The sequence below is a fragment of the Syngnathoides biaculeatus genome, chromosome 20, assembly GCF_019802595.1.
Source record: "Syngnathoides biaculeatus isolate LvHL_M chromosome 20, ASM1980259v1, whole genome shotgun sequence".
Lineage (NCBI taxonomy): Eukaryota > Metazoa > Chordata > Actinopteri > Syngnathiformes > Syngnathidae > Syngnathoides > Syngnathoides biaculeatus.
Genome location: NC_084659.1, coordinates 906465 through 920901, shown reverse-complemented (window position 1 = coordinate 920901; position 14437 = coordinate 906465). Strand labels below are relative to the sequence as shown.

The window sequence follows — 14437 nt, the reverse complement described above, 5'->3', positions numbered from 1 at the left end:
CAAACGGGTTGCAGTAAGAGATAAACAAAGCTGGGTCAACCCCCAACCATTTCCTGGAGGCCGATGATAAGCTTTTATTTTGAAGGGACAGCTGGTTTGACTTCAGTTGGTTCGAGTCGGTCATCTGTGGCTTTAAATATTTCCAGTGTAAACGATCCTGGCTAATCTTATTCCTTTTCGCCATGCGGTACGAGGTTCGATTAGCTTGCATAAATCTTCCTGAATTTGGACCGAATGTTGTGAATCTTCGACGTGGAACCCCCCCTCGTCTCTACTTCAGTGGATTAATGCATCACTCGTGCTGTCTTCGTGTCCGGTTGGAGTCGTCTCGGGCGCGTTGAAGCTTCTCGGTTTATTTTAGCCTAACTTGCTAACAAAGAGACGCGTCTGCATCAACACTTCCCTCAGCAGAAAACAAGGCTGAAGTAAAGTCTTCTTCTTTCCACCAACTAGTAAGGTTTGACAAAACTGACACTTAAGTGTGTTTAAAAATAAACCGGACACACAAACGACTAAATTATGTTGTTTTTTTCTGGGAGTTAAATATTCTCGATTGTCTGAGTCGTTATGACTTGTTATCGTAATCTGGCTTCTGAATCTGGCGTTTTGGTGAACGACTTGTCAACGTGTCTGCCACTGGGACTGAGGTTCAAATCCCTGTCCCGCCAGTGTCGCGTTTGCTTGTTCTCTTCGTGACTGTGTTGATTTTTTTCCCCCCAAAAATTTAGGTTTAACACAATCTGAAATTTTGGGGTTGATTAGCGAGTTAAAAACAAAAAAGGATCTGATCACAAGATGAACCACTGAAGATATTTAAATGACCTGTTCATTTACTATACATTATACAGTATACTTGTTGACGTCCATCCATCCATTGCCACTTATCCTCACGAGGATCCCGGGGAGTGCTGGAGCCTATCCCAGCTGTCAACGGGGAGGAGGTGGGGTACACCCTGAACTGGTTGCCAGCCAATCGCATGCCACAAAGAGACAGACAGCCGCACTCACAATCACACCTCGGGGGTATTTAGAGTGTCCAATTAATGTTGCATGTTTTTTGGGATCTGGGAGGAAACTGGAGTGCCCGGAGAAAACCCACGCAGGCACGGGGAGAACGTGCTAACTCCACACAGGCAGGGCCGGGATAGTACCCGGGTTCTCAGAACTGTGAGGCCAACGCTTTACTAGCTGATTCACCGTGCCGCCTACTTGTGGACTTAATGAATCAAAAAATATATATTTACAATAAATAATCCATCTTTGTTCATCTATTTGTGCCAGTGAGGTAAAGTTACAGCCAGGTCTTATATTTGATGGCAGTAAATTATTACAGCAATTAATGTAGCTACTTTTTATGAAATTCTTGTTTATTGGTGTGTCTGAGATATTTCAATTCTAAAATCTGTGCCTTGACTCAAATAGGTTTGAATTCACTGCTCTGTGTTCCTCAAGTCAAATCAACATTACAACAGGACAGAAATAATGCGTGCTAACTTACTGTAAATGACTTTATTTGTTTCACGGCACCGAAATTGGAGAACATTACTCGACAGAATGGCAGCATGTTTATGTTCAACAGCAAGAAAGAGCAGTGGCAATAGTTTGCTAGGCTACTAAACATTTTGTCTGCCTTCCCAGCCAGAGCCGGAACAAACGTCCATGACCTCGCACCGTGACGTCACTGAGGCTTAGCATTCCTGACAAGTCTTTTTAGCTAGGCCAAGATGCCAACATGTTGTGCACCAAACTGCAACAAAACTGAGAAATCGCACCCGAATCTGTCGTTCTTTAACCTCCCGTGGGGTAAACCTGAAAGGATAACGCTGTGGCTGTCACAGTTGAGGCTTGTTCATCAGCCGGGGAAATGTGCACGCATCTGCAGTGATCACTTCGAAGAACGGTTTCTGGAACAGGACCTGAAATTTTCCATCGCACCGCATCTTTACACCAAACAGAAGAAAACACTAACAGTGGATGCCTATCCTACTATTTTTGAACATAAAAAACAGTCAGCCGTGAGAGAAATATCAATAAACAGACAAAAGAAACGCCGAAGAAAATTGGTAAGTTGTTTTTGTGCTCTATTTATGTGGGCATTAATAGAAGATATCACCATTATTGATTATTCGTCACTTAGCTGTACCCTAAGTGCCGATATAAGCAACAAGATACTTTATGATTGGTGTTGTGATACCAACACTGTTGATTGTGTATGTCTGCCTTCCAAATAAATTCTTAGTCTCAGATGATTACTCTATAATACAAATGATCTCCCAAATAATTAGAATTCCAAAAGAATGGATTGAATAGACTTGTCAAGGCAGTAAGACAATGTTCAGTTTGGGGTCATTTTAATATCAGTAACTTTATTGTTTGAAATACACCCACGGTGGCGCAGCTGGAAAGTGTCCCGGGTTAAATCCCAGCCCTCCCTGTGTAGGGTTTTCATGTTCTCGAGCGTTCTTGGGTGTGTTTTCTCTGGGAACTCCGGTTTCCTCCCAAATCCCAAAATATGCAACATTAATTCTTCTTCTTTTCCTTTTGGCTTGTCCCGTTAGGGGTTGTCACACCATGTCATCTTTTTCCATCTAAGCCTATTTCATGCATCTTCCTCTGTAACACCCACTGTACTCATGTCTTCCCTCACAACATCCATCAACCTTTTCTGCGGTCTTCCTCTTGCTCTTTTGCGCTGGCAGCTCCATCCTCACCACCCTTCTACCAGTATACTCACACTCTCGCCTCTGGACATGTCCAAACCATCGAAGTCTGCTCTCTCGAACCTTATCTCCAAAACATCCAACTTTGGCTGTGCCTCTAGTTAGATAATTTCTAATCTTACCCAACCTGCTCACTCCGAGTAAGAACCTCAAAATCTTCATAACTGCCACCTCTAGTTTTGCTTCCTGTTGTTTCTTCCGTGCCACCGTCTGTAATCTGTAAATCATGGCCGGCCTCACCACTGTTTTATAAACTTTGCCCTTCATCCTCGCAGAGACTCTTCTGTCATATAACACACCAGAAACCTTCCGCCAGCTGTTCCAAACTGCTTGGACCTGTTTCTTCACTTCTTTACCACGCTCACCATTGCTCTGGATTGTTGACCCCATGTATTTGAAGTCGTTCACCTTCGCTATCTCTTCTCCCTGTAGCTTCACTCTTCCCCCTCCACCCTTCTCATTCATGCACATATATTCTGTTTTACATCGGCTAATCTTCATTCCCGTCCTTTCCAGTGCATGCCTCCATCTTTCTAATTGTTCCTCCACCTGCTCCCTGCTTTCAGTGCAGATCACAATATCATCTGCAAACATTATGGTCGAAGGGGATTCCAGTATGACCTTATCTGTCAGCCTATCCATTACCACAGCAAATAGGAAGTGGCTCAGAGCTGATCCCTGATGCAGTCCCACTTTCAACTAAAATTCATCTGTCACACCTACGGCACACCTCACCATTGTTCTGCTGCCATCATATATGTCCTGTACTATTCTAACATATTTTTCCACCACACCAGACTTACGCATGCATTATCACAGTTCCTCTCTTGGTACTCTGTCGTAGGCTTTCTCTAGATCCTCAAAGACACAATGTAGCTCCTTCTGACCTTCTCTGTACTTTTCCACTAGCATCCTCAAGGCAAATAATGCATCTGTGGTACTCTTTCTAGGCATAAAACCATACTGTTGCTCGCAGATACTTACTTCTGTCCTGAGTCTAGCCTCCACTACTCTTTCCCATAACTTCATTGTGTGGCTCATCAACGTCATTCATCAATAGTTTCCACAGCTCTGAACATCGCCTTTGTTCCTAAAAATGGGAACTAGCACACGTTTCCTCCGTTCTTTAGGCATCTTCTCACCCGCTCGTATTCTGTTGAATGAGGTGGTCAAAAACCCCACTGCCACCTCTTTAAATTGCTTCCATTCTTCCACAGGTATGTCATTAGGACCAACTACATTTCCATTTTTCATTCTTTGTAGTGCCTTTCGAACTTCCCCCTTGCTAACTATTCCGACTTCCTGGTCCTTCACACTTCCCTCTTCTACTCTTCTTTCATTTTCTTCATTCATGAACTTCTCAAAGTATTCTTTCCAGCTATTCATCATACTACTGCCACCAGTCAACACATTTCCATCTCTATCCTGAATCACCCTTACCTTCTGCACATGCTTTCCATCTCTATCCCTCTGTCTGGCCAACCTGTAGAGATCCTTTTTTTCCTTATTTTGTGTACACGTCGTCATATGCCTCTTGTTTAGCCTTCGCCACCTCTCAGTGTCCCACTTCTTCTTCGCTAATGTCTTTCCTTGTATGACGTCCTGTATTTTGTGGTTCTACCACCAGGTCTTTTTCTCCCCTTTCCTTCCAGACAACACACCAAGTACTCTCCTGCCTGTGTCTCTGACCACCTTGGCTATAGTAGTCCAGTCTTCCTGGAGCTCCTCCTGTCCATCGAGAGCCTGTCTCACTTCATTCGAGAAGGCCGCGTGGCATTCTTCCTTTCTCAACTTCCAAAACCTGGTTCTCTGCTCAATCTTTTTCTTCTTAATTTTACCACCCACCACCAGAGTTATCCTATACATCACCACCCTGTGTTGTCTAGCTACACTCTCCCCTCACACTACTCTACAGGCAGTAACCTCTTTCAGATTACATCGCCTGCACAGAATATAATCCACCTGCGTGCTTCTACCTCTTGTAGGTCACTCTATGTTCCTGCCTCTTCTGGAAAACAAGTATTCACTGCCAATTCCAGTCCACCACCATCTGTTCCTCAAAGTTCCTTTCCTGAATGCCGTATTTACCCATCACTTCTTCATCGCCCCTGTTTCTTTCGCCAACATGTCAGTTGAAATCTGCACCAATCACAACTCTCTCTCAGTCTGGGATGCTCAAAACTACTTCATCTAGTTCCTCCCAAAATTTCTCTTTCAACTCTCAGTCACACCCTTCCTGTAGGGCATAGCCACTAATCACATTATACATAACACCCTCAATTTCAAGTTTCAGCCTCATCTGATATATCTCTTGATATACTCTTTTCACCTCCAAGACATTCTTAGCCAGCTCTTTCTTTAAAATGACTCCTACTCGAGGGTAAAATAATTTTAAACCTTGCTCCTAAACTTCTAGCCTTAATACTTTTCCAACATGGATCATTAATTGGACACTCTACATTGCCCCTAGGTGTGATTATGAGTGTGGCTGTTTGCCTCTATGTGCCCTGCGATTGGATGGCACCATGACCCTTGGATAAGGATAAGTGGATAAGAAAAAGAATGGATGGAGGGATGGATTGACACCCAATGTAAGAGTTAATTAATTAACCCAATGTCCTGACCCAATGCAGCTTGTTACTTTTCATAATGCAAGTTCTTTACTTCGTCTTTTGCCCATTGTCTTGTGATACAAATTAGTTTATTAGAGTGTTTATTTTAAATCAGTCGGAAACATTGCTTCTGCTTTCTTCTTTTTTTTTACGTTACCTACTGAATATTGATGAATTGATAAGTTATTTTGTTATTTTCCTACAGCTTATTGATGAATCCCTGAACCAGACAGAGAAATCTGAGGGGGCCTGTGCATTCTCAACATGCCCAAGTGACAAAGAGACGACTGATGAGTCGCCATTCACATCACAATATTCTGGTGAAGTATGTATTTATTGATAAATTGGAAAATTATACAGAATTCACATATTCTTCAATAATTTTCTCCAGGCACAATGTTACCCACTGCAGTTTATGTATATCTGTTACAATTAATTTTTCAGAATACATCAGCTCCGAATGTCAAGTGTCAGTGTCGCTGTATGTGTCGGCAATGCACTCGGCCAAAAACCTGTCCAGTGGCAACACAAACGGAACGTGTAGTCACTTTTGTCAAGGTGTCACAGTGTTGTGTGCCAACATACCATAAAAGTGTGCAGGTAAGTTATCATGTGTACATACATCCCTCAGGCTTTGTCACAGATTATTTTTCTTATTCTTCAATCAATTTGGACTAATTAATGATCAGTTGTTGTAAGTGAACTTTTCACTTGGTTCTGGAAAAATTGTCACGTAATCTTCAATATAAAAATGATTTTGTTTGTACCGGTCAAGTCAACCACATCAGTGAGGTCCATCTCCTGCACACCATTTTTGGTCAACATAAATGTAAGTGCTGTGCAATTTGACCCCCCCTTGATCTAGATTAAGCTAAAATCTTCCATAAATTGGGTAGAAAGGAATTTGAAATAGAGCTTGGTCCTATAATTACATTTGAAGCTGTCAAGTAATGATGAATATTTGTAGATTTTCCTTTTGGTGTTAATATACGCACAATATAAAATAATGTAAGGATATATATGTGCAATCACTTTTGAGAAGTTCCAAAATTTTGTTTTAGCCTTTGATATTTCAGATATAAATAAACCATTAGATAGCATGCATTTTTGATAAAGTTTGGACAGAGCCCATTTGCATCCAAAGACCAATTTGTACTTACCAATTTTCCAAAGGATTTTCAAGTGGTCCTTTCAATTTAACATTTTTGTTCTATAATATTGATTCTTAAAGTGCCACTGACATTACAATTGTAAAATAGATATTGTTATGAAAATTACATATATTATTCACTTCACTGTCGAGCCAAAAGAGCAGAGAGCATGTCATTCAAGCGCAAACTTGCGGAAGTCTCACTCGACATCCAAGTGGTAGCCATAACTGGATCTACACATGTATCTGGTGAGTAAATAGTCGAGATTTACAGTTAGAAAGGGTATAAAAGTCTGCTTTTCGTTGCTGGATCTGTTCTCAATCAGGAATAAATCCCACATAGTGATGGACCCACTAAATTTTTTTCAATACAAATACCAATATTTAAATAATTGACCCCTGGTTTTACACAAACTCTCATTCATTAACTATGATTAGGAAAGAAAAAAAAAAGTGAGATGGGTCCTCCGTACATGGAAGCGTATCCCTGCCACACGTTAACGTCCATAAAACTCTCTGTGACAGATGGTTATTATTTATTTTAAACACGCATTGTTCTCAAATGAGTCAACTTGGCATTATAAATACTTCTTGATAATTCAAGATTGAGAAGAATAATTCCAACCTGAAATGAAGTGATTGCCACACAGGAACATTCCATCAATCTTTTCTGGTCTTTTCAGATGGTATGCTATCGAATGACATCTTTGACGATCTGTCTCGTCTGTTGTGACAACTAACAGCACAACAGGTCTTGGGCATTGTAAATATTCTCCTCCGGTTCAATGTCTCCCACAGTGTCGAGCAGCTCTGTTTGACCAGCAATATGGCGGTGTGAAAATGGTGACGTTACGTGCACGAGCTCTATACTCCCAGCACACAAACACAGAGAAGCAATATGCATGAGCTAAGCAGAAACACTATGTTGCTGGGGACAAAATGGCGGACGAGACACTAGGGTTGTAAAGTCGAAAATTTGTAGGTTGAAACCGTTTTAACGTGAGGACTCCCTGTATATGCATGCGTTCATGAGCGTCAGCTAGCGTAGCTGCCTCGTCCCATATCTTAGCGTTACTGAGCCATAATAGGTCAAGTTAGGTTTTCGTGTTTTGCCATGTCCGTTTTTTTTTTTTGTGTTCTTTGGACGAAGCCTTTTTTTCCTTGTGATTTTTGTACTGTCACCCTGTTGGACTGCCTTCCCCTCTATGACCACTGCCTGCCCATAAACCTTCCTAAAATCCCCACTTATGTCTCTTCTTCCCGCATCTAGGTTCTACCCTCTGCCTCGTTCATGACAAAATCAGGTTTATTTACCCTTTCTGCTAATATTCCGGTGTTTCGCAATGCGAGACGCCATCATGGATTTTAATCTCTTTATGCACGAGAGACCGTGAATTAATGAGACCTGACCATTGTTCTAAAATGTAGGAAATCAGAACCACAGCAATTTTTTTTGGGCCAAATTTACTGTTTAACACATAATGTCCAAATCTGAATCTTGACATAATTAAGATGTCCAATTTTTACTTGGTCTTCTCATCCCTCTTATGTAGCGCAGAAAGTGTGATCTTCGTGTGAAAATGTGTGCAAGAACAACAGGAGAGTACAAGGAAGAAGTTCGTGGACCAAAAAAGGAGGAGGAGCCACAACGCCAACGACTGGACGATGTCTTCAATCTGCAGCCTCGAATTGTCCTACACAGAGCAGGTTGGTTCTCTTGTTGCATGCATTCTAATTTGAATGATATTCTTAGTTATAGTTTGGTTGGTTTGATGATGCATTTCACGTAACATTATTAATAGATTAACTTCGTCCGAAGTTAGATTGGGTAAGGTCTAGCACTCCCAAATGACAGATGACAATGTAGATGTGTATAGTATCGTGATCGACCAGTCGATCGCGAGGCAGTTTTGGTCGATCGTGTGACGGCGTTCCCAAAAAAAAAAACAAAAAAAAAACCGTCAACCTGATTATAGATTATATTATGGTGCTTGGTGTCAAAAACACGGAAGATGGTGCGTTCCAAATTAAGAGTGCAGGAATGTCAACATGAGAGTCTGAGTACGGTGGGTTATTTTGTCTAGAAAACTGCCATCGGCTGCACATGCGTTATGGGGGCGCTGTAACTCACTCATGCTTTTAACCAGATCTGAATTTAAACGATTGGCATCCGAACCAGAGTCGATGAAAGCAGCCACTCTGAGTGGCTGTCCTCCTAAACACAGGGTGACTAAAGGAAGTGCTTGGTCCGGACTGTCCAAGACGAGGTTGATACTCACCGTAGTCAGGGTTCGGGGTGAGATATCAGCTGATTTGACTGGGCAGCGGGTCACTGTGTGCAGTAGAAGCAGAGTCCCTCCTACAGCCAGCGTAGACGTTCCTCGGGTGATAGGCGGAGGCGGCCCAACTGCCTGGGCTTCTCCGCATCAGGAGACGCACCTTGAGGTACAGTGAAGAAAATAAGTATTTCAACACCCTGCTATTTTCAAGTTCTCCCACTTGGAAATCATGGAGGGGTCTGAAATTTTCATCGTAGGTGCATGTCCACTGTGAGAGCAATAATCTAAAATGAAAAATCCAGAAATCACAAGGTATGATTTTTTTTTTTTTTTTTTTTTTTTTTTTAAATGATTTATTGGTGTGATACAGCTGCAAATAAGTATTTGAACACCTGTCTATCGGCTATAATTCTGACACATCTGATACATAAAAGTGCATTCCTTCGCCAGGCGCTGTACTGCTCGCGGTCCTTGAGTTTCGTGTCAATTTTCAAAGTGAGAGCAATGAGTGAGTCCAGATCTGTCGGCCAGTCCAGCAGGATCAACAGGTGCTTTACCGCGGGGGACAGCCCTTGAAAGAATGCATCTCGGAGCGCCCTGTTGTTCCACTGGACTTCGGCTGCAAGAATGCGGAAGTCAATGGCGTAGTCGGAAACCCTGCGCTTGCCTTGCCACAGTGTGATCAAAGAGTTTGTTGCATCGCGTTCAGGGGGATGCATAGTGGAACACTTGCGCCATGGACTTCACGAAGGACGCCCAAGTCTGACATTTGTCCGCACCGCGGCTCTTCTCAGCGGTCGTCCACGCTTCAGTTGGAGAATAATGAAAGCAATCTTGGCTCTGTCAGAGGGAAAGGCGGCTGCCTGTAGCTCGAAGTGGAGCTCGCACTGCATGATGAATGGCTGGATATTACCAGAGTCTCCCGAGAAACGCTCCAGACGGGAGAACAGTGAGCAGACACCTGTATGTGTACTTGGATGGGAGACTGCTTGGGGATACCAGGTGCTGTAAGCCTCTCTCCCCGGCTAAATTCAGAAGGATTTCATCAGGCAGGGCATCCGGTGTAAAACTGTGCTATGCAAACATGCATTCATCTAAGATGACGCGCTATGGCTTTCCCTGATGGGACAAGCCAAAGGGAAAAGAAGAAGAAGACGTTGTTGTAAATGACAAGTTAATTGAATTGGGCTAAAAATACATTAAGATAATTTCTTAAGGGATTATGGACCATGTAAATTCTTTCCCCATTTCAGTTCTGGATTTTTTTACTCGTGGCTAAAACCAACCCAACTTGGACATTCTTCCATACTGAACGTTTGTCCTCTGTCACAACAAAAATCATTCATTCAGTAGTGATCTGCCGCAATTGTGAGTTACTGAGTAATATCATCCCATTTCCTCAACTACATTGTGCAGCTGCAGTTAAATATTCTGAACAAATGAGATTTAACTTTGTGTTTGTCTTTTGTCTTGCAGACATCAATGAAAATCTTCATCCAGACCAGCAGCAGTCTGTGTCCGTTCATATAAAAGAGGAAGAAGAAGGTGAAGAGTTACAGTGTATCAAAGAAGAAGAGGAAGAGGTCCTACAAATGAAAGAGGAGCAGGAGGAAAGCATCCAGGTTCCAGCCACTGGTGTACATTTGCAGAGTGAAAATGAAGGTCAAAGTGAGAAGAGACGAGGAGCGGAGCCTCCAGAATCAGCTTTATTGGCCAAGTGTGTAAAAACACACAAGGAATTTTTCTCTGGTAGTCAGTGCTACCCTAGTGCGATATTCAGGATAACCAGGAACAGCTCAAAAAACCACAGTGGAGGATCACAAACAGATGATGATGATGATAAATCGGAATTTGATATGACATGTCACGCTGCGAACAAGTGCTGGAAATGTTCTCTGTGTAGGAAAACTTTTGCTTCTATGAAGAATTTGAAACGACACGTGAAAATACACACGGGTGAGAAGCCTTTTGCATGCTCAGTTTGCGGTCAAAGATTCACTCGGAAGGGAACCTTAAAAATACACGGAAGAACACACACTGATGAGAAACCTTTTGCATGCTCAGTTTGTGGTCAACGATTCACTTGGAAGAGTGATTTAAAAAGACACACAAGAACACACACGGGTGATAAACCTTTTTCCTGCTTAATTTGTGGTCAAAGATTCACTCGCAAGGGACACTTAAAAATGCACACAAGAACCCACACTGGTGAGAAACCTTTCTCCTGTGCAATTTGTGGTCAAAGATTCTCCATCAAGAACAGCTTAAAAATACACACAAGAACACACACTGGTGAGAAACCTTTTTCCTGCTTAGTTTGTGGTAAAACATTTTCTCAGAAGGGTAATTTTAAAATACACACAAGAACGCACACAGGTGAGAAACCCTTTTCCTGTACAATTTGTTGTCAAACATTCTTAGTGAAGGAACACTTAAAAATACACACAAGAACTCACACTGGAGAGAAGCCTTTTGTCTGCTCAGTTTGTGGTCAAAGATTCACAAGGAAGGGAGATTTAAAAACACACACAAGAACACACACTGGTGAGAAACCTTTTTCCTGTCTAATTTGTGGTCACAGATTCTCTCAGAAGGTTGATTTAAAAAGACATACAAGAACACACACTGGTGAGAAGCCTTTCTCCTGCGCAGTTTGTGGTCAAAGATTCCCCAACAAGAATAGCGTAAAAATACACACAATAACACACACTGAGAATCCTTTTTCCTGCTCAGATGTGGTCAAAGATTCTCTGTGAAGGAAAGTTTAAAAAAAGACAAGAACACACACTAAGAAGAAACTTTTGCCTGCTCACTTTGGTCAAACACTCTTCTAAGTACAATACTCCCTCATTTTTCACGCTTTATAGGGACCAGAACCCCCCGTGAAATGTGAAAAACAGAGAAGTAGCCCACCCCCACAACACACATAAAAATGCTTGAAGAAGTATGTGTCGTCACCCTCTTCCAAAAATGGCCTTTTTTATCCATGTTAAAACACAATACAGGGTCCAACAAGGAAAAAAGTGCCCTGTATGGAGCCCAGCAGGACATCCCAGTAGGTACCACAGTGTCCATGCCATTTGCTGCACAAAGTGGTTGATTCCTCCCACTGGATCACAAAAAGGATAAAAGTGCTCCCAAATAGGAGCCAATTCCTCCCGCTGAATTCATAGAAGGGGAAAAAAGTGCCCGCGGCAGTACTACTTCTTGGGCGTCGTGCAGGAAGCTTTCGATGGGGCACAATGCTGAGGTGGTATTGTAACTACATCATCAAAAAATGTAATCATGGACACAAAATGGGGAGAGGGAGTGAAAAATAAATCTGATGCACTGAATCTGCAAAAGGTGAAGCGTGAACTAGAGAGACTTCAAATACTTGGGCTCAACAATCCAGAGGAATGGTGAGTGTGGTAAGGAAGTGAAGAAAACATGCCGGCCGTGATTTACGGATTAGAGACAGTGGCACTGAAAAGACAACTGGAAGAAGAACTGGAGGTGGCTGAAATTAAGATGTTGAGGTTCTCGCTAGAATTGAGCAGGTTGGATAGGATTAGAAATGGGCTCATTACAGGGACAGCCAAAGTTGGATGTTTTGGAGGCAAGGTTTGAGAGAGCAGAGGAAGACCGAGAAGCCACATAATATATTATAACCCAAAGACGAATTCGTCATTGACAGTTTCCCATTTTCGTGTTACATATCACACTTGTGTGCAGAATCTGTATATGTATCTGTATAGCCGTTTGTGCACCACCGTATGAAGGAAAAGAAGAAGGCGAGGCTTGATTTACGAGTTGTTTCTCTCGTTTTCTTTGTGCAACGTCATGCGCTCCCCTCAATAATTATTCTTGAATTTGTGGCGAACCTACGTAAGTCCCGACCGAGTACGACAATCACTACTTTAGTGTCCTCAAACATCCTTACTTCAGTCTTGGTGTCTCGGTGCACGTCGAAGGCTTTTAGGACTGCTAGTCCGCTTTAGCTTAGCTAATTAGCCGCGAACAATGGGACACGTTTTTGCAGTCAGATCATCGCAAAATATCGCTCAACACAGATCAAGTGGGTCAATCATTCACACGTAGCTATATTATGCGAGCGAAGAACTGCTAATTCATTTATATGAGACATGTATTGAAAATCAAATATAGGACTTACCTTCGTGCAAACATATCTGTTCCGGTTCATGGATTCAGTTGATCATGCGGTCTTCCTCAAAGTTTTATCCATCAAAGACATTTTTCGTACTCTGTCTTCTGTTCCGGTTGATATTAGATGGATTCAGTTGATGATGCGGTCTGCCACAAAGTTTGATCCATCAAAGACATTTTTCGTACTGGGTCATCGGTTTTGGAAAGGGTACGAATCGAACTCCACCAACGAGCCTTTCAGGATACCTGTCGTCACTATTATAAAGTCCGTGACTACACCTCTTAACCATATCTATTGTTAAAGAACCCAAATACGCGATAAAACGCCAACAGAAGCTATACTGGACCATACAGCGTTGTCTGAGATTATGCAGATCTCTGGCCTCTGATTGGTCAGTGACCCGGATTGCGCAATATCCACGGAGGGGTCAATTTTCGGGGTACTAACTATTTTTCATGTGATGGCACAATATATGACAACAATGTAAGATACACAGCCGACTTGAACAAGCCGTGTTTAAAAAGTCAAGCAAGATGTATTTTTTGTTTATTATTTCTTGAAAAGTTTTAATTTTGAAGGTCAGGATTTCACCTGACAGGTACAATGAATAATAATAAATAAATATTACAAATTACTGCCACTTCGGAGATTGGTAGATTCCTTTCCCCACACCGGTTTTCCAGGGCTTGTAATGTTGGATTTTGTTGATGAAAAAGGGGCATTCAAAAGGGAATTCATTGTTTACCAATTGCTCCAAAATGTATTTTTCATTTTCCTGAGCATGCATGCATTTGGCCCGATGTTTTCGTGATGTCAATATTAAATAAATGAATCGTTGATTGAAACAGTGGGAAGAATGACTTGGTGGTAAAATGTATTTGTGATCATGAATAAAATACAGTCAGGCTGACTCCATCTGCTTGTACATCAAATCCATTTTCCCCATTAAAGATAATTAAAATGTATTTTTTTTCCATTGGAAACCCTCCAAAAAATAAAAGGCCCGTACTATCAAGCAAAACATGGCCCAAGTAACAAGGCTTAAGTGAAAAAAAAAACAAACTAGGGGCCTGTGGAGAATCACAAGCAGACGGCCTCTTCACTCCACGATCAGATAATGATGACGTCAAGTCGCTCTCTCCTCATTCTGATGATGATATAATTTAAAAGTCAGAAAGGGATTTGTCACACTGACGACAATCAATGGAAATTTTCTGTGTGGGAAAACCTTTGCTCGTAAGAGCAAAGGACACAAAAAAAAAAGAGAAACCTTTTTCCTGCTTAGTTTGAAATTCTCAAAGTACTGAGGATTTGCTTGTGACGTCACGAGACCACGCGCATTTGTTTATGCAGCCTTATTAGTAGGAAGGTTTCTGCAGAAGAATCCAGACACGCTAGCGTAGGTTTTAGTTGTTATTGTATGCTTTCTTTTCTTTCTTTTATTTTATCTACAAAATGAAGAGCACAAGTGAATGCCGTGAAGAATTTTCCTTGTCTGACAACACCAAACATCTGGATCAGCAGTCAAA

The 14437-nt window shown here is 41.9% G+C and overlaps 1 protein-coding gene across 2 annotated transcripts; it reads left to right on the top strand.

Annotated features, from left to right (window-relative positions):
- Window positions 1–129: 129 nt before the first annotated feature.
- On the top strand, window positions 130–14007 carry LOC133493798 (oocyte zinc finger protein XlCOF22-like). 2 transcript variants are annotated; one of them, XM_061807603.1, is made up of 6 exons: window positions 130–425; window positions 1639–2063; window positions 5538–5657; window positions 5777–5932; window positions 8036–8189; window positions 8825–8871. In XM_061807603.1, the coding sequence occupies exons 2-6, from the start codon at window positions 1725–1727 to the stop codon at window positions 8854–8856; spliced, it is 801 nt and encodes a 266-aa protein (XP_061663587.1). In that variant the 5' UTR covers window positions 130–425; window positions 1639–1724; the 3' UTR covers window positions 8857–8871. The 2 variants fall into 2 exon arrangements, with proteins under 2 accessions (XP_061663587.1, XP_061663586.1); XM_061807602.1 differs by lacking the exon at window positions 8825–8871 and adding an exon at window positions 10238–14007 and having other exon boundaries at window positions 286–425.
- Window positions 14008–14437: the final 430 nt, after the last annotated feature.